This window comes from Hippoglossus hippoglossus, chromosome 1, assembly GCF_009819705.1.
Source record: "Hippoglossus hippoglossus isolate fHipHip1 chromosome 1, fHipHip1.pri, whole genome shotgun sequence".
Taxonomy (NCBI): Eukaryota; Metazoa; Chordata; class Actinopteri; order Pleuronectiformes; family Pleuronectidae; genus Hippoglossus; species Hippoglossus hippoglossus.
Window position 1 is genome coordinate 12,092,684 of NC_047151.1, and position 19,803 is coordinate 12,112,486.

The following is a 19,803-nucleotide window of genomic DNA, read 5'->3' on the forward strand; positions in this document are numbered from 1 at the left end:
GAATGCTCCTTGTTGGCTGGTCTCTGATATAAAAATCGGTCCACCACCTCAACTCGTCCTGTACGCTTGGTGAGCTGCTGCAGCCTGGGACGCAGGCAGCTGCCCAGTCAGGCTCTGAGATAACATTATCTTCTGCCTTCTGCTTACTGATGGTGAATTTATAGCTCACAGCGACATCTCGCTGAACCCCATTCAAAAATGTATTACATCTAAAACATTCTCCGTATAGTGAAGCATGTACTTGGCATGTATGTTCCAGTGTAAACAGAAAGGAGATTGTCAACTCTGGAGTTGATTGCTTACTTACAAAAATACTACGTACGAGAAACAACATTGGTGAAGGGTAAAAGCAGGGATTTATTTTCTTGGACTCATGATGAGATGGAACTGAAGTATTTACAATGCCTTGCATTCACCATCATGAGTGATAAGGACCAATCAGGAAGCAAATCCGGTTGATTGAGTCATCATTTTCGAACATGTGTTTTTGCCCTTCCAATCTACAATGCAGCCCTGGAGTGCTCCAACTAAAACAGGAGTGGCAGCATTTCCATTATTATATCTGTTCAAGGCGCTCGAAGACTCCATAGTAGTATGGAAAGCAGGCATAGCCACAGTGATGCATGTTAACACTAAAAAACATTAGTGTGGATGTAGCCTTAGTGTTAGAACAACCCTATAAACTAATTTGTGAGCTTTAAATATGGTGATAACTTTCTTCATGCCAAGTTAAAGACAATGTTGAACTATTCTTTGAAGCTAAAAAAAACCTTTTACGATTTCACCCGAGACTTCAGAGAGAGTAGGAAAGTCATTACTTTTGATTCCTTACTGGAAGTATAAAGAGGGAAATGAAAACTGGAGGGAAAAGGCAGTAGAGTCATGCTGGGCACGTAACCAGACAGGCGAGAGATGATTAAGATGACAGAGAGCTGAGGCTCACAGAACAACTCGTACCCTGTGTCACTGCTAAATGATTTCTTTAGTGTGTATGGTGTTTGTTAAACTTGTATAAACACTGCTCCAACATCTGCTGTAGTAGGAGTGTGGTGACGCAGCACATCCAAGTAGCAGACCGTAATCTCTTCCCAGAGACAATACACAGAGAGACATGACCTTGCGTGTCCCCATGACTCCATATCTAAGTGTGCGCACACTCAAACACACAGAATTAGTGCATGACTGTAGGGGATTTCAAAGGAAAAAAAATCTCCCAGAACTTCCCGCATTATCCCCCACTCCTCCCTCTACTCTTTCCGCCCTCTCTGCCATCCTTTCCCTCCGTCTGTGCCTTCAGCTCGGTCCCTACGCAGTCAGCCCTAAGTGCTTCATCCTTGCTCACGTCAGTCCCATTCCACCCTTCTTTCTTTAATTCCGTCAGTCTTTCCAGACGTTCCCCTTCCCTCTCCCCTTTTGGACAGGCAGGAAACAAGGAGTGAACTTTTAGGAGACACTCAATGTGCGCAGCCACGATAAGAACAAGCAGAGCAAACCACCGCCTCCGCTACGTTTCCCTCTGGACCATGAAGTCGACGTCTTTCTAAGTTAGGACCATGACAATGATACCCTGCTTCCTGGGATTCATCCAAATTGGGCTGTGTCATTGTTTATAAAAAAGTGGTGGCCGACTGTTGTATGCTGAAAAGACGACAGCTTGTTTGCTTTAAAAGACGACAGCTTGTTTGCTGAAATGCATGATTCTAATGCATCCATCCCTTGTTTCAACGTTAAATGTTGAATGCAGTGTCAAAGGTGCTTTGCAGTACATTATCTACTGTAATCAAAAGTTTCCACTTTAATCCCACAAATTTGCACACTTCACTTCTACTTTAAATAGATTTCTAACACTTTCATTGCTCGTCATATTTTGCTTCATTACACGTGTTCTTAGGAATCCTCATCTTGGCCTAAAAGTTTCACAAATAAACAAATCTACACAAAATAACTTGTCAGTCTGAAGTGGCAGGACCTTCACTGTGCACATCACGGTTAAGATTTGGCCTGCAGTGCAAAGGTAGTGTTATTCTCTGCAGCCACTGACAGTGACAGGAAGTTACAGCAGCATATGGTGATAGGTTGAGTCTTAATGTTAAAAGTGTTCGTCATTTGTGTATTTACAAGTAGAACTGAAGAGGGCAAATGCAAAGTGCAATGATTTGGTCTCTGCAGAATGTGACTGAAAGTGAAGGTTTATTTGTGTTTCTGCTCATTAGCATTATCAAATTGTTACAGACATGATATTTTGTTTGACTAATAGCAGTTTTCAATGCTGTGTTTTCAGACCTCAACTCCAGAAAATAAGCTTTGGACATATTTCAGAGTTTGTCTTTCACATATGAAGAACGCAGCAGGAGATTGTGCAGGTCAGATACGTTCACAACAACAGGAAAGTGTCCCAACTATTCGTGCGAGAGGTGGCACCAGCGTAGAGCATGCAGGAAATCTAGTGTCATTGTTTATAGCACATCAACACTGGCTTTAGCCCTTATCGCCAAAAGCTCTCAAATGTTGTTGTCTCTCCAATTTGACATCATCCCCTGCTTCCTGCTTCATGTGTATGGCTCCTCTTTTTCATCTTGAGATATTTGTATTCTAGACATTAGTAACGTCAGCACACCCATTCGCTCCCTGTGAATTTTACGGACATGTTCTCACGTGGGCACACCCGGACATTTTTCTTGGGGGGCCGGCAAGAAAAGTCCCAGAAAATGTCATGAGCGACCGACTCGAACATCTTTGCTCTCACATACAGTGTTTCCGGAAAATGTGTCCGGACTTCGGTGCATGTCTGAAAGCAGCTTCATTTTTTTTGAGGTTTCACTATTCTTCCTTCTCATAAACAACCATCTGTTTTGACGTGACATAAAAACTCTCACTACTTCTCTCGGCTTGATGGTAAAACCGGATTTACTGAACGGAAAATGCACATTTGAATGCGCACACCCACATGAGACACACGCATGCAATTTCACACAAGCACACTGTAGAGGTATTCATACACAAGAACATAATACCCTTGTATTAGAGGATGGTGTTTTCCACTCTGACCACAGGTTTCTGCATGAGTCAGTCATGTTACACCTTTCTCACTGCTGGTGGTGACAGAATATAGCAGCCTGGTGGCGACCAGGAAGAATAATAAACACACCATTCTTGTCAAGAGTTTCATGTAAATGTGGAGCCCTTTCGTCAGCCTGTAAAACAAAACAGGAAGAGATCTCGTCCCACATCATCCACGCTGATCCTCTCCAGTTCCTCGAAAGCCTTTAAACCAGTCCTGAGAGAACAGCACATAAACTTGATGCAGTTCACAGGAGGTTACACATGCTGGTGCAGAATATTCACGGCATCACTGGAGCAAGACATTGAAAGTAAAAAGATTTGAGAGTGAGCAGTCTTTTTTATTTTTTTTTCCTGCCTCCATCTCTCCCTCTCTTTCAACTCACAATCGGAAAATCACGAGATGTCAGTTGAGACGTTGCGCTGCAGCGACACCATTGTTCCCCCTGACTACCTACCGGCCTTCAGCTATAAGAAAGACCAACAATACCCATGCAACGCCAACGACAACAACAACACAAGCTGTGGGGATGAGTGAGAACACAATGACATGGGTGATAATTAAAAAAGGAGCTATTGTGCTGTATGGCTGTGCATGCCAGGACAAGAGAGCAATCATCTACACCTTTTAATTTTAGACCTGATTCGTGAAACCAGATAGAGGCAAATGGGCTGAATGCAGACAATGGCTCTTTCTCTGAGGTAAGAGTCAGAGCGGCACAGGTGCAACTGTATAGCACCAAAACACAGCTGAGTGTGGAGAAGCCTTGCTCAGTGTTGTGTTAGTGTCGCCAAGTGCCACCAATGGGGCAGCATTCATTTATTGTAGGTGACTTACACATGCTTGTGTGTGTGTGTGTGTGTGTGTTTTTGTAGGACCTTTTCCAGCATAAACACTGACCTTGTCAGAACCAGTTGACCTCATGGGGACCAAAGCCTGCTCTTAATAAGGCAAAACTACATTTCTCAGGTCCTGGATAAGGTTAAGATGTGAATAGTGGTTTGGTTAAGGTTAGGCATGAATTGGTCATGGTTAAAGTTAAGGAATGGAATGAATGGAAGTAATTGAAAGATAGCTGCGCAAGTGTGTGTGTGTGTGAGTGTGTGTGTGTGTGTGTGGAGCTGATCATAATAAAAAGATTATTATTAATTATAATAATAATAATAATAATCCCACTTTGTTATTCTAACATCATCTAATCATCAATCTACAGATTATCAACTGATGGAACTGTTTCCTGTGGTCCCTGTGTAAACCCTGCTGTTTCCTTTCCCAGCTCATCGACCCAGGCTATACTCAGGACCAATCTGTGAGTGTGATCAAACAAACAGAAGAGTCAACTTGAGCCCAGCGGGACGGTTTGCAGGGACTTGTAGTTCATCGGATCTCCCCTCACTCCTCCTGCCACATGTGCGGAGCGGCACATCCCGTGAGGGGCTGAGAGAGGTCCGGGCAGCAGCCGGACCCCAGCCGACACAAAAGAGAAAGAGTAGAAACCCAGAAACTTACCTCCTCCACGGTGAGGGGCATGCATATCCTGTACTCCTTCAGCAACATCTCTTTTCCTGCCCTCCGCGCTTCTCTGGTGAATGTGTTCACTATGTGTCACACCGGCCAAAGTGGACGCTCCCTGCTGCCGCCGCCCGACGGGGATGTGTGTAATACCTGGAGACGTGTCAGCGCATGTGGGAGGATGAGATACACCCTGAGTTGCTGCTGAGTAGTTTCATCGGAGCCGAGCGGACCCTCTCTGCTGCTGTGGTGGTGGTGGAGGGGGGGGGGGGGGGACGGGGGACGAGAGAGGTCCAGGATCGTCCCCTCCTATCAGGCTGAAGAGTCAAGTCACATGCAAGCAGCCGGAAAACAAGCGATTCGTGGCTTCAAAATAAGAAAGTGAAATGTATCCAGGTAATAATCTGCAGATTATATTCCTCACGTCTGCTGTATGTATTCAGAAACAAAAACCTGAACAAATGTGTAGGTTTTTATTTGTTTTGCCTGAACCCATTTGTATCAAAGGGTGTATTATGAAAAGCCGTTTTCAGACCTGATGGAGGTCTGGAGAATTGGGTCCGGAGTTTCTCCAGAGATAGCCTTTCACAAATGCACAACTCAGCAGGAGATTCACCGCTCAGACGCATTCACACCAATGCAGGAATCTTCGGAGTTTTCAGGCTAGGGGTGGTGCTGCAGGCAACAGACTGGAGGTAACGTATTCATCCCACTGCGGAGATTAGATGATTTTGTCCAGGGGACATGGTGGGCTCTCTTGGTGTTTTTGTCGGTCTTCTACGTGTGTAGCACCGCTTTAATGCCTGGAGAATTTTTTTTTTCATTTTGCATCTGTGATCTCTTGAGTTCAGTGCATATCTGAAAGTGGCTCCACTGGCCCACCTTTCTCGGGCCCCTCAATAAGGGCACGATCCCACATAACTCCACGTGAAGCCACGCTGTGATTTGCCTCGCCACAGGATACAAATGTTTCATTCGCCTCCTCACTCTCTCAGATTGAAAGTAAACAGGAGGCAAGGGTTAGTCTTTGAGATATCTGAGAATGTGTGACCGGGCCCTAAGAGGGGCCCAGGTAGGGGCGTCTCGAGGGGCAGACCCAGAATCGGATTGGCGTGTGAAGAAGTGTGAAGAACCTTAAAGAAATAATCTCTTACTAACAATACTAACAATAAATGTCACAAATTTTCACTACTTTTAATTTTCGAAGCTTATTTGAAGTACACAATATGCTTGAACGTTTTTCAAAATACATTAAATGATATGCTCAAAGCCAGTAACAGTTAACTAGGAATGACTTCAATGTGCACCTTACTGAATCAGGAATTGTCCGTGGATGTTGGACTATTATTAGCCTTTCTGGGTAATTGATTTCAAAATTGTTACGGACATTTCACCACTAAAGTAGAATATCTGCTTCAATAAAGGCAGGAGTGTATCAAGGGCCCCAAGCAAAAGGGACCTGGAGGGCCAGACCAACTCCCCCCCCCCTTGTAACACATGATACCAAACCACATCATTCCGATCTTTAAACGATTCTTTTAATATCAAAATTGGAAACAAAGTGCATATTGTGGAAACTCATACATAATATTAAAGTTGAGTTAAGTTATAGTGCATACACCCACCACTATCCCAGGCACATCATACACAAACAGTTACATGGTGTAGTCTTCAACCAAACCTGTCAGGCCAGAGATAAGCTCGCTGTTTAGCCACGTGTTTGCATAGACAACCAAAAAGCACAATTGTTCACATACTTGCTGGATGCTATAAATTTCACAAGAGTATTCTGCTAGAGGGTGCAACATAGAACAAAGACCGCGTAGAATTTTCATATTCGCATTCTGTAATTAAAAAGCAAGGCAACACCGTACAACGTTAGTCTGTGGTTGGAGATCACAGTACATAAAAAAGCTTGAGGACCCAGATAATTGCATGCTTTGCCCACCCTGCTGCGACAGCCCTGGATATATGACCGACAGAAATCTTTACAGTGAGGCCTCCTGTCAGACTAATCCATATATTACTGTATCCTGACCTAGTTCTTTAAATCAAGTGTAATTTTCCTACATAAAAATGATAATAAAAGTCTTGATACTGACATTATAAATTAACTTATTTTTGTTGGAAACAAACAATTTCAACTCAGCAGTTTTGCCCTCTTGTTGAAATAGGGACATTTGAGTGCATAAAAAGTGAATCTGCTGTAGCTCAGTGTTTTTTGGGCATGATAAACTATTCAGTACATTCTATTTTAATCAGATCTGGTCTTTATAACCTAATTTATTTATTATTTGGTTCACATAAGGGGATCATGATGCCGATGCTGAGTGGACTGCATTATCGGCTCGGCTGATGAAATGTTATGATGCCTGGGCTAATTGAATTTATTATTAACATAAACAATATTCATCTGTTATTATTTGAAGTGCATCACCAGTATCCCAATGTACTGACTGACTGACTTTTCAAAATGTATTAATAGTTTAAACTGAGGACTTTTACTTTGAAATATTTGACCGGATGTGACATTGCCTCATGCCTTTACCCACACGTTGATCTATCAGGGTTACTGCCAGAAGTGAAGTGATCCCATTGCTGAGAAATTAAATGTGTTGTTCAAATATGTGTTGTTCAAAAACATAATCAGATGTTAAACTTCTTGTTTTTCAAAGAGGAAAAAAGTCAGAGATGGGCAGAAGAAAAATAAGAAGAAGGAGGAGGATGAAGAGGATCTCGGCTTTCTGTGGTTTGTCTTCCTCCGGTTGTGAAAGCAGAGCAAAATAGAAGCAGCAGAAGCCCCTGCCCCCGTCCTGCCTCCATCCAGGCCCCCTGACATACATCGGCCGCAGAACAGGAAACATCACCTCACTGCTGCACCGAGCACATGCACATCTGTCTCACTCTCACACACAGTCGTGTCTCCATGATTACAGAGGACATTACATTAACTTACTTATTGTTTTCCTGGAGACTTACTCCTCCTTATTCCTAGTTACCACTTGCCTAACCTTAACCTTAACCTTCACCTAAACCTAACCTTGACCTTAACCTTAACCTAAACTTAGCCTAAATCTAACCTTAAAGTGATAGTTTACCGAAAAATGAAAATTCCCCCTTGATCTACTCACCACTATGCTGATGTAGGGCTTGGTGAAGTGTTTGAGTCCACAAGACTCTTTTGGAGTCTCAGGGGTAAACAGCGTTTCAGCCAAACACGGTGTAAATGACGTCGTTTGGAGTCTAATTTGAATGCCGGGGCTTGCGGACACTTGGATGACACCACAGCAGCGGTATGGAGGCATGTCATGTTGTTATCTGTTGTTTTTTTTACATGTGAAAAAGGGGTCCCATTTACTTCCATTGTATTGGATTTGACTGCAACACTGTTTACCCTTGAAACTCCAAACATGTTTATGGACTCAAACACCTCACCCGCCCCTCCATTGGCAGAGCAGTGATTGGATGATGAGTGAATTTTCATTTTTCGGTGAACTATCCCTTTAACCTAAATCCAAACATAAACTTAACCTAAACTTAACTTGAAATGGGCCTTCACCTTAAAATTGACTGATTTATGTGATAGAGACTTGCTTTTTCCTCGTAAGGAACACAAGTCCCCCACAATGTGACTGTAAACAGATTTAGGTCCCCACAACATGAGTAACACCTGGACAACACACACAGAATGCCTTTCACACACACATACACAAACCACAAGCTGAGAGAGTCACAGAAAGCACTGCCAGTTGCCCAATGCGTATTATTTGCATGCTGATGTTAAGAATGGCAACTCTCAGAAAATATTTCAGATATAAAATAAGTACATTTGTCTTTAATCTTTTTGTTATAGTGTTAGCTTTATACAGTAGAGTGAGTATGCTAACAAATGGATTGTTTGTTGTTCAGAGCAAAATAACAATCATAGTATTAAAAAAATAAACTCTATTTTTAGGTTCAATTTATATATGAGTTTTAAAAATGTTTAACACTGATGTAAATGCTCCCATCTTTCCCCCTTGCTGTTCTCATGGCCTCAGTTACACTGAGGTATTTCCACTTAAAAGCAAGGGCTCATGTCAGTGATGCAGATATTGCTGCACGCCCAAGCATTACAAAATAATGTACCTCAGCCCAGTGACAAGAAAAACAACCCAGCATCTGTGATCACTGGCTTCCTGAGAGTAAAATTAGCCACACTGGCTCCTTTTGTGTCAAAATAGAGAGAACTACGAAAAAAAACATTCACTTTTAATTCAGGTTGTAACTGTCAGCTGGTAAAACCTTTGATTTATTTAGCCATACTCAGCAAAACTCCCATTAATATTTATGGGACGAAGATGCTGACGTACAACATTTTCCACTGTCAGCAAACATTCAGCACTTCCATACGAAATACAGTATAGTCATGCCAACATGGTCAAACCTCTGAGATAGACTTTGAATTTAAACCTTCCACTTAATCCCCCAAACACTATGTGAGCAGCTCCATGAAGCAGATCTACTGAACGAATGTGATACTGTGCTAGTGCTGCTTTTATATGAAGAAATGATTCAGAAAGCATTTACATGAATAAAATATGCAACACAAGTAAAACATCGCTGCGGATGTGGCAAGTGTGTGTTATTTTCCTAATGTTACTAACAGGATGACTAATGGAGTCAGTTAGATTTGAGGTTAAAGGCCATTTCCTTAATGTGTCTTCAACAACAATGCAACATTGTCTTCATGTATTTCCTCCACAACTCTGATTGATTGTTCCATTATTGGCACATCAGTGTCATATTAAAGTGTTTCCGTGTGTGTTCTCGTAAACGGCCTAACATTGTGTAATATGTGGCTGCACATTTGTTCAGCTCTTACTGACATTATACAGTACTATAGACACTTAGGCTCACATGCAGCGCACTATGTGTAACAATATTTTGCTGTTGCTGTAGAATATTGTTTCAGAGACACAGTGTCGGACATACACAGGCTTTCTTTTAAGTTTCATGATTAAATCAATATTTGGAGTAAAAGTTGGAGAAGTTGCAGTAACAGTTATTTTTTAAGTATATACATCTGAATTACTGTAAATCGTCCATTAAAAAGCAATCAAGCAACTTTGACAAAACAGGGTTTGGAATAGGCTGCCATGATATCGTTCTTGGACATCGTTATGAAGACATCTTTCTTTTAAAGTTTTATGGACATGTCTTAGATAAATAAGACTTTCCTTGAGATGCATTGAGACATCTTGATAAGGGATCTCCTGAGACATGTTTTGTCTGTTAGTTAGCGGGATTACGTAAAAACAATTGGAGGTTTCAACTCGAAACTTGGCAGTAATAAACTTGGTCATCAATTTGCGTGCTGATCCTTGACTGATATTTGTGTGTTTCATTTTGTACAGATCCAAATATAAATTTGGATGTATGAATTTAGATGTGGTTTCATATGGGGACTGTTGGGCCTTGGTGTAGGTATGCACTTGACTGAATACCATTCTAGTTGCATGGTGTATCCCCCTCTCTCTCTTCACACAGATCCTGTCTGTCTCCTTATAATCAAGTCAAGGCCCTGCCCCCACCCAAAAAAGAGAGGTATCACCAGGCACGAGGATAACTGGGTGAGCAATTAAACAATGTGAGTGGTATCTTTGAAACTACTTGGTTTAATGATGACCTAACTATTTCAATAAGGTCTGTGTTGGTTAGAACGCAGATTGGAGCCTGGTGTTATCTGAACCGCGCGCGGTGTGGCATCAATGATACCAAACAAACCTGTGAGCTCAGATTGCCACAAAGGCCTAATTCTGCATGTCCCACTTTTTACTGAGGTGAAACATTTTCTTGTTGTGAGCTATGTCTGTTTTTGCCCTGTTATTGTCATCATATCGAAAAAAAATAGTGATGATGGCGTATTATATTATGGTGATTATGGCCTTTCGAGTCTTCACTTAATCCACAAACTGACTTCCTGAAGTCTCTGAAGGCTGAAAATATTTTGAAGCCTATACAATCAGTGTTCCTGCTCCATATTGTGGAAGCCTGCACTTGGATCAAACTGATTTTTAGCTCTGGGCTTAAGGGCTTTCTCTGCCCCAAGCAGGAAAATCACTGACCCACATTAGCTTTATTTGCAAGGGCACTGGAGCCTTTCAAAGCACTGAGCTGTGTGAAGACTGGAATGCACACATTAAGGGGACACCTACTGGTGGAACGATGTCATTGCTTTATGTTTTCATTCACATGCTCTTGTCCATTCACAAAGTTTCTCATTCATTGCACTCCTCACTTTTACAGATGAGCACGAGTGTTACACTTACAATTTCTTTGTGTTATTATTGGCGTCCTGATCTCAGCTGTTATTGTAAATCTGTCTATTCATTGTGTTCTTTGTCCCTTTGTATTTGTCCTATCATTTTATTGAAGTGTGTCATTCTATGTGCTTTTAAGTAGAGCTGTTATGTCCGAGAAAATGATTTCTCCTAGGGGAAGATGAAATTAAATGAGTAGAATTATTTGTTTTTAAGCCTGATTGTCAGAAAGCACCTCTGCCAAATTAAAAGTAAAATGCCTGACAGATGGATTAAATGAGTGAATCCATTATCATTAGCTCACACAATGACTGACAGCCCAAGCAATTCAAGCCTTTCCTCCTGTAAGTATGTTATATATTATATCATATTTCCCTCCTCTGAGTTAAAGACAGAAAAAATGGTGGCGTGTTGCATTTTATATGAGGACTTTCTCCATATCAACTGTAATTCTAATTCTTTCTTTTCATACTGGCAAAACAGTCCTGACTTATTTGAACCAGTGTGATTAAACCTTTATCTCTCCACTACTTCTTCTGTAAAAACTTTTGTGCCTATATGTCCTGCCTTTATTTTCCTCAAGACATGTCCATAACATACCTACAATTAGTGCTCTTGGAGCCACCCGGTCTGCAAATTCATTATCTTTTAATCCAACCAAACCAAAGATCTGTCCAGAATGTCCTTATTCTAGTAAACATTGAAAATTGGTTCATTTTTCATTTCTTTTTTTCGTTTTTTTTTATATGTATGTGTAAATCTTATTCATCTTATAAGTCTTATTAAAGTCTTGATTATATGAGTATTGTTCTACTTACTTTATTACCTTAGATTAACCGCATTAATCTTTCTCCATAATCCAATTTCATCTTTCCCCCAATTCATGCATCTCTATAGTTTCAATATATCCTTCTGTCTAGATTCATAAGAATATTACATTCTTATCATAATGTTAAATAACACTGGTACCATCATTCAGATGTTTTCCCAGTTCATTTCATGAATTTTCTCATTTGAGTAAAAAACTTCTTTTAAATTCATTAGTCCTTAAAAAAACGCATAGGTCCACTCTAGATACTTTATAGTTTCCATACAAATAGTTTTGGTTTGTACTTTGTAGTCAAATTGATAATAAAAAAATATTTTGTCAGGAAGGAATAATCTTCAAGTTTTCACTTTCTTGGAACCAAATTTGGATGCTGTTTTATCACATATTGACATTATTTGGTCCACGATAGAAAATTAGTGCCATAGATCTTCCCAAATATAGTGTTAAAAAACCAAAGAAGACTTTGAGGAAGGATTATTATATAATCTCCTTGACACTTGTTTTATTTTTTGGGAAATACTGAAGCTGCATTTTCGCATTAAAACTGCTTTTATAATTACATCCAGTGGTTTTGTCTGATTGGTGAATACATGTGGACTTCAAGGTATCATTAAATATTTGAATCAGGAGTCCCATAGACAATAAACATTTCATTACGGGTCCTCACTGGGTCCTTCAGGCACCTCGGGCAGCTGTCTGGCGCTCTCCTCTGATTGGCCGCCCCTCCCGTCCCGTTCATTTGACAAGCCAAATACTGCTCGGCTGAGTTTGGTCCAGGTTTGGTCGCTAGCAAGGAAAAAGTCCTGTAACCTGTCTTTGTGCGATGGCTGCAAACATGACCGAGGATCGACCCGAGCGATCCGACGGCAAGATCGTGAAGATGGAGGTCGACTACAGTGCGACTGTGGACACGCGTCTCCCGGAGAGCGAGAAAATGGCCAAAGTAAGCGGAGAGTGAAAGAGGCCAGCGCCGGCTGAGTCATGGTGCATCGGGACCACTGTGTTAGCATCCAAGCTAGCACACACTGGCTCTAGCACTAGCTGGGAACTTCATGTACCCACCGACCAATGTTTTAACTGAAGATTAGTCATCATTTAAACATGTCTCTTTGTAATTCCCACACGTTTGTGTTACGCGTTTATTTCCACCTGCTCGTTTGTGTATGAAGCTAAGATGCTAGTAGTAGTAGCAGTCTTGTCATTGTCAGCATAGCTAACTTGCTAGCCACACGGAGTGCCTGTCATTGTGTGTACTAATACAATAACATGAGAGAAATGTATATTGATGTAACTGACGTGAAGTTTGTGTATTTCTCTGCTGCAGGAGGGGAAACTACAGGAGGCCGTTGACAACTTGTTGTCATTGGAGAAACAAACTAGAACAGTAAGTTAGCATATTTATTGGGCACAATCTATTTACTTTCTCTTTATTTAGATGTATTTCGAAGTTTTGCTCCAAATGAGAAATCATGTATACATTGAACACATGATGTGGCATTATTTCTCAGCTGAACTCGATAGGTTTTACATTGCAAAACAAGTCTCACTCAGCTGCAAACTCTAATGAAGTCGGTCAAGCAGATTTCAACCTGTGACATCTTCTAGAACTAACTAAAGCATCCATCAAATCCTCTTTTAGAACAAGTCCTCTGAGATCTTGTAACAAGTGTTGACCATAGTATAAAACTGCAGTAGCCAACATCCATATCAAATTTCTCTGGTAAGATTTACAGTGGGTGTGCCCCTAGCATCAAAATTGTACAAGACCCTTTTACGGGGTCATGCTTATTATAAGTTTAATGTAATATTTGCATATATTGTATTCTGTGTGTTTGCTTATCTGCTCTCACCCTTTCTCAGGCATCAGACATGGTGTCCACCTCCAGAATACTCGTTGCGGTGGTTCAGATGTGTTATGAAGCCAAGGACTGGGACGCACTGAATGAAAACATCATGTTGCTCACCAAAAGGAGGAGTCAGCTCAAACAGGTCAGCTACTTCTTTTGCCAAAATCACAAACTTCAGACACGTGTGATTTACTGCATTCATTTCTTATCAGATTTCATTACCAACGTCTAATTTATTTCGTGTTCTCTTTCTTATTAGGCTGTTGCCAAAATGGTCCAAGAATGTTACAAGTATGTGGATTCTGTGACCGATCTGGCCATCAAGCTGAGACTCATAGACACCCTTCGCACAGTGACAGCTGGCAAGGTCTGGAATGTGTTTGTGTGTTTTGTAACAGGGTTTTAAACTAAATGCTTAAATATATCACTGTGGACTTGGGAAGAGCTTGAAAGGAGCAGGTTAACTGCGCAGGAGGAAGCACTGAGGAATTTTCCTTATTGGGTGCACCAATATGCATAGTTTACTTGTTTAGTCCCTTTTGTATCCATTCAAGGAAACAAAGGCACTGATTAAGTACAGTTTGTGTTAACTTATAAAGATTGTTTACCTCTGACAGGCGGGTGCAAATGTGGTCAGGTATATAATGGGAAGTTTGGGGTGAAGAATAGGTGACCATTGTACTGTAACATATGTCCCATCCTCCTCCCTAATACACTGATCATGTCCTCCTCACAGATCTACGTTGAGATTGAACGTGCCAGGCTGACAAAGACCTTGGCCGGTATCAAGGAGCAGAGCGGTGAGGTGAAAGAAGCTGCTGCCATTCTTCAGGAACTTCAGGTAAGAGACTGGCCTAATTCTATTCTTTTGTAAAATTAAGAAATTCTGTAAAGTTGTTTCAAGGTTTAAAAGAATGTGATTCTTGGGGGAAATGGATTTGGACATGTTGATGTTTTGTGTCATCACATTTATATATTTGTCAAATATGCAAATTAAACACATTTGCATGGCCTGCTGTACACAGAGTGCTTAGAAAATGTTTTCCCGGTTCAGGTGGAGACATATGGCTCCATGTCGAAAAAGGAGAAGGCGGAGTTTATCTTGGAACAGATGAGGCTCTGCATTGCTGTCAAGGATTACATTCGCACCCAGATCATCAGCAAGAAGATTAGCACCAAATTCTTCCAAGAGGAGGGCAGTGAGGTAAGAAAGACGCCAGGAGTAGAGCGTTAACAAAATACTGCTGTGGTCCCTCACGTTGAGTTGACCTCCATTTGAAATACATTTAGTGATTTTACCTGCATGTTCACTTTTACAACAGGTTTTTGAAAGACGTTTTTTCCCTCGGTTGATCTGAGCCGAGTAGGTTTGTGTATAACTCTTCTTTTTGTCCCATGGGACATTTTAGGAGTTGAAGCTCAAGTATTACAACCTGATGATTCAGGTGGACCAGCACGAGGGTTCCTATCTGTCTATCTGCAAACACTACCGGGCCATTTATGACACGCCCTGCATCTTGGAGGACAGCAGCAAGTGGCAACAGGTACATGGGCTTAGTTTGTATGCAGAACACAGTAAAGTATATTTCTGCTTGTTTACAGTTCTATGAGTGCAGTGGAAAACATTACGTTTGTAATTACAGTAGCTCACATATCACAATAAAACATCAGTATACCTTCTCCAAACCCTTGCCTGTTGAGTCTTGATGGAAAAGCAATCAATACATTTGTCTTTCAGGCCCTGAAGAGTGTGGTGCTGTACGTGATTCTTTCTCCTTACGACAATGAGCAGTCAGACCTCGTGCACAGAATCAGTGAAGACAAGAAACTGGAGGAAATCCCCAAATACAAGTAAGATGTACTTTCTTCCTCTTGGCCCGTTGGTTTCACTTTGAATTCAGCGAGTAAACTGCAGACATAATGGGATTTGGACCTAAATTCTTCAATAGGGAATATGCATTAACATTACTATTGACAATTAATTGTAGGACTTGACATATTAGACCAGTTGGTGGTCTGAAGATTTAACTGTGTGTTTTTGTTTTCTGCTCAGGGGAGTTGACCATAGCAACTATCACAAATGGTGACGTCACGTGCATGCCCTCTGGAGCAGGTTGCGAACACCAGGGAGTTTTCAACATATTTTTCCTCTATTCCCAGGGACCTTCTGAAGCAGTTTACCACTATGGAGCTGATGCGCTGGGCTGCACTGGTGGAAGATTATGGGAAGGAGCTGAGAGAGGGCTCAACTGACAGCCCCGCCACAGACGTCTTTGCTTCTTCAGAGGAGGGGGAGAAAAGGTGGAAGGATCTGAAGAACAGAGTGGTGGAGCATGTAAGTCACACAAGTCTGCTCTTCTAAATTTGATAATACCATAATACAAGTCAAATTCTAAAACGGTACTTGTATATTGTGAAAATAAGTATTTTTCCCATCCTTTTGGAGGATTGTCATTTACATTAGTTATAATAACAAAACTCAGGTTGCTTTATTAATGTACATTTAGACATTAGTAAGAATACAAGTAACACAAATTGTGTGATTGACTGTGTGGTATACAAACTGTGAATACATAATTGTTTAATCCTAAATTACAAGACAATCTGCCTTTTTTTGGAAACCTATTTAAAATATTGTGTGTTATTAGGCCCAATGGGTTATTGTGGTTGTGACCTAAAATCCTCCCTGTTTAACTGCAGATGTGTATCTTGATATCATTTCTGCCTCTTCCCCCAGAACATCAGAATAATGGCCAAATATTACACCAGAATCTCAATGAAGAGGATGGCTGGACTCCTGGACCTCTCCATTGATGTAAGCAACAGTTTTACTTAATAGCTCGAAGTGATAACAGCACAGAAAAGAACAGATTTCTTTGAAGGATTGCATGTGTTTTTGTTGGTCATGGCTTCACTGAAGTAGACAAAATATTTATCAGATATCCATAAATATGGTGATTGACTACTGCATCGTCTATATGCATGAATCGCAAATGTATGAACTCATCAATTCAGTGGTTATAGTTGAAACAACTAGGTAAAAATATATTATAAAATATATAGTTTCATAGTGATGTGCTGATTATGTTGATGTATATAGGCTACCTTAATTCAGCCTAGGATGTTCACATGGATTTGGACTCACTGAAAAAAATGTCCTTGTGCTCCAATATTTGATCAGGAATCTGAAGAGTTCCTCTCCAGCCTCGTTGTGAACAAGACCATCTACGCAAAGGTCGACCGAATGGCCGGCATCATCAACTTCCAGAGGCCAAAAGACCCCAACGACCTGCTCAACGACTGGTCGCACAAACTCAACTCTCTCATGTCTCTGGTCAACAAGACCACTCATCTCATTGCCAAGGAGGAGATGATCCACAACCTGCAGTGAAAAGGAATAATATGTTGTTTTTTTGTTTTGGTCCATATGTGTTGTTTTTCCCTCTATGGAAATGTTTTTGAATATACAATATATTAGTGGACTGTGAATGCAGCATTATTCCAACGTCTTAAATGGAGAAAAATCTGCAGCACGTACACAGCACCTCAACTGTGTTCATTTTTTACTGTCTGTTAAAACATCGACAATAAACACATGAGCGCCCCTCCTCTTTGCTTCCTTCTGTCAGAGTTCAGAGATCTTGGCTAATATCTGTTTTAAATGTCTTCTTACCAATGTAAACAATAACTACTCTTGTTTATTCAATCATTGTATGTAGACTGGCATGTGTTACAATTTGTCGAGGGTTTTGTTGTAAACACAACTGCAACACAAAACTCATAAAAAATGTTTCTATACAATTGAATTCATTAATATTTATTATTATATAACCCTATCAAAATCTAGGTAACAGAAATAAACAAACCCTTTTTGACTGTTACTGATCTGGTAATTCTGGTCATTGTAACCTAGTATATATTATCCTATTGGAAAGAAACTCATCTATGAGAAAATTGTTTGGATCAAGTTAAGGTTTTCACACATTTATTTTTATGACAGGACAACAATTGTATAATAGTAGAAAAGATGAGATCTGAGCCATCTTTCCATAAAATGTCTAATGTCTTCTATTTTCCTCCATCTACTTTTAAAAATACTTAAACTTAACTTTCTGATCTCAACAAAGATTTAAAAAGCAAGACAGTTGAACAATGTTTATAACAAGACATCTGAAGGGAAGCTGTTAAACAATTTTAAATTGCACATACCCTAATGTTTACATAATGTTTCTTTAAAGTTGTGGAGCTAATTCAGTCTAAATTAGGTGACCACCACATACAGACTGGTGACAAATAAAGTGCACTTTTGCATTTCTAGATTGGAACACCTTTGTAAGTTATGTTATTATCAAGACATTAAATGAGGGATCATCAATTGCAGGAGCAACAGTCATCAATGAAGGTGCAAAACAATTACATTTGCAGTTGTAGAAAAATAGCCACACGTGTGTATCAGTACATTTGAAGTCTGTTCAAATATCAATGGAGTTGCAAACTTGTAGAAATGAGTTTTTCATTCCTCCAGTTGAGTTTTACAGTGAAACTGAAGCTGTTCTGACAGCTCAGTGCGGAAGAGGAAGTGCTACATCGATTGGCATCGGGCAGGAAATAACATCACTAGTTTTCTAACTTTCAAACCATAATTTCTATGAAAAGACGAGATGTTATCACAAAAGTCTGCCTGATGGAAATATATGTTTTGAATTTTACACTTTTTGAATTTTTTTGAACTTTTTTTGTCCTTTAGCTGGTGGTGTAATGCTCCCCAGTTTGAGCCGAGCCATGACTCATTGTTAGATGTCACTTCCTTCTGTCCCAGTGTTTTCAGTCACCCTCTATAATAACTTAAGAATTAAAGACAAAGTGCTGAAAAAAAACATTTAAGATCAAGACTGCTTCTGGCTATATAACAAACAAGTGTAGTCATGCCTGTATTCAATAAGGTTGCCAGTTCCCACTAAAATGTCGGTGAAGTTGTCTGTGATGTCAAACACACAGTAAGTTCTTCTCAACAGACTGAGAAAAAACCCCATTTAAACAGCCATCACTTGCTTTTTCCCACTCAATAAAGATGCTCAGCTACACCTGCTTTCATCATGAATATTATTGAAAACATGTGCTTTTTCCTGCCATGATGTGCCAAAATGTAATAAAAGAGATATATCCCTTAAGCGTCTGTACTGTTTAACCCTGCATACAGATACCGTACACACTATTGCACTATTCATCATTATTCAGTTGTTATAGCTTAATTAACATCAGCAATACATTGGTATGGTATCACTGATTTTATTTCTCTTTTTCTTTCTTTTTCTTTTAGTTAGTTGTTAGAATATTTTTTTTATATTTCTAAAAATCCGTCAGTCAGTCAGCTCCAATCAGCTGCTGATCTGTGCTGCTTAGCTCTTTAACTGTTCCCTATCGGTCTGTGCAGTTGACCTCTAGTTGTGCTCCCACATTGAGTTTAATATAGGCTCAGCCTGGTAAGGGTTTGATGAATGAGAATCCGTTGAAAGTTAAAACAAAGAAAATCCCAGAAGGTTTGATCCCAGGTTATAGGCTGTGCCCCTTATCATGTGCAACTGTCCAAATAGATACTTGAATATTGTGGGTTTGCAATCAGGGAAAAACATATCGTGGTTTAAACTAGTTTACAGGAAACTGACGCCTGTCTGCACTAATGTGTTAAAAACACCATGGGGCTGTTGGGGGTGGTAGGGGGGAGGGGTGTTTTTTTTCAGGTTAGAGCAATGGCCCCTCGAAATGTCTGTGCACAACCCTGATTATAGGTTCGAATGAAATAATTCGTATCTTTTTTTTTTAATATATATATATAAGCCAAAGTAGCTTTTGTGCTACAATATTTATTTGTAAATATCTTTAATACAAACAAAGAAGTTAGTGAGTACAAATGAACTGGTGTTTAACGTCCCAGTTAGAGAGAACGTGGGTAAATCCAAGCAGCCATAGAAAGAAATGCACACGCACACGCACGCACACGCACACGCAGTCCTCTCAACCTTCAGATCAGTACATCCCACTATGCTTTGCGACGGTCTGACAAGTGGATCCAAGATGGCGTAGAAAGTAAAGCTAGGTAAGTGTTGACTTCCCATTTCCAGCCCTTCCAGTCGCCTTTTCCGTCGCCGAGCCCCCGACACGGATCCCCTCCTCAAATCGGTGGGATACTGCCGAACGCTTCGAGTCCGTGCACGGACAACAGCACGATGTCACGTCCCTGATATGCGCGTA

At 40.5% G+C, this 19,803-nt stretch overlaps 3 protein-coding genes across 10 annotated transcripts in view; 2 read left to right on the top strand and 1 right to left on the bottom strand.

The window, feature by feature from the left end:
- LOC117762222 (cytoplasmic phosphatidylinositol transfer protein 1-like) overlaps nt 1–5,459 on the bottom strand; it is a 76,555-nt gene extending 71,096 nt beyond the window's left edge. For 2 of the 3 annotated variants that reach the window (XM_034586748.1, XM_034586762.1), the window contains exon 1: nt 4,571–4,839. In XM_034586748.1, coding sequence (XP_034442639.1) covers nt 4,571–4,618 — 48 coding nt within the window. In that variant the 5' untranslated portion in view covers nt 4,619–4,839. Of the gene's footprint in view, nt 1–4,570; nt 4,840–5,455 lie in introns of those variants that run through there. The other variant, XM_034586754.1, reaches the window with a different exon arrangement.
- A 6,965-nt stretch (nt 5,460–12,424) lies between these two features.
- psmd12 (proteasome 26S subunit, non-ATPase 12) lies at nt 12,425–17,160 on the top strand. The gene is made up of 11 exons (XM_034583778.1): nt 12,425–12,647; nt 13,029–13,088; nt 13,565–13,693; nt 13,811–13,918; nt 14,288–14,392; nt 14,606–14,755; nt 14,961–15,095; nt 15,290–15,402; nt 15,712–15,886; nt 16,289–16,366; nt 16,733–17,160. The coding sequence occupies exons 1-11, from the start codon at nt 12,528–12,530 to the stop codon at nt 16,940–16,942; spliced, it is 1,383 nt and encodes a 460-aa protein (XP_034439669.1). The 5' UTR covers nt 12,425–12,527; the 3' UTR covers nt 16,943–17,160.
- A 2,104-nt stretch (nt 17,161–19,264) lies between these two features.
- helz (helicase with zinc finger) overlaps nt 19,265–19,803 on the top strand; it is a 50,922-nt gene continuing 50,383 nt past the window's right edge. For 4 of the 6 annotated variants that reach the window (XM_034583248.1, XM_034583418.1, XM_034583499.1 and 1 more), the window contains exon 1: nt 19,520–19,648. The gene's annotated coding sequence lies outside the window, so the exon portion shown is untranslated. Of the gene's footprint in view, nt 19,649–19,803 lie in introns of all 6 variants that reach the window. The other 2 variants (XM_034583584.1, XM_034583332.1) reach the window with 2 other exon arrangements.

What these genes read in the sequence shown, in the direction of transcription:
- psmd12 (XM_034583778.1), top strand. Translation starts at nt 12,528, where the DNA reads ATGGCTGCAAACATGACCGAGGATCGACCCGAGCGATCCGACGGCAAG. An exon ending in GGAGGAGTCAGCTCAAACAG is followed by an intron (nt 13,694 to 13,810) that starts GTCAGCTACTTC and finishes CTTTCTTATTAG; the next exon opens with GCTGTTGCCAAAATGGTCCA. An exon ending in GCACAGTGACAGCTGGCAAG is followed by an intron (nt 13,919 to 14,287) that starts GTCTGGAATGTG and finishes TCCTCCTCACAG; the next exon opens with ATCTACGTTGAGATTGAACG.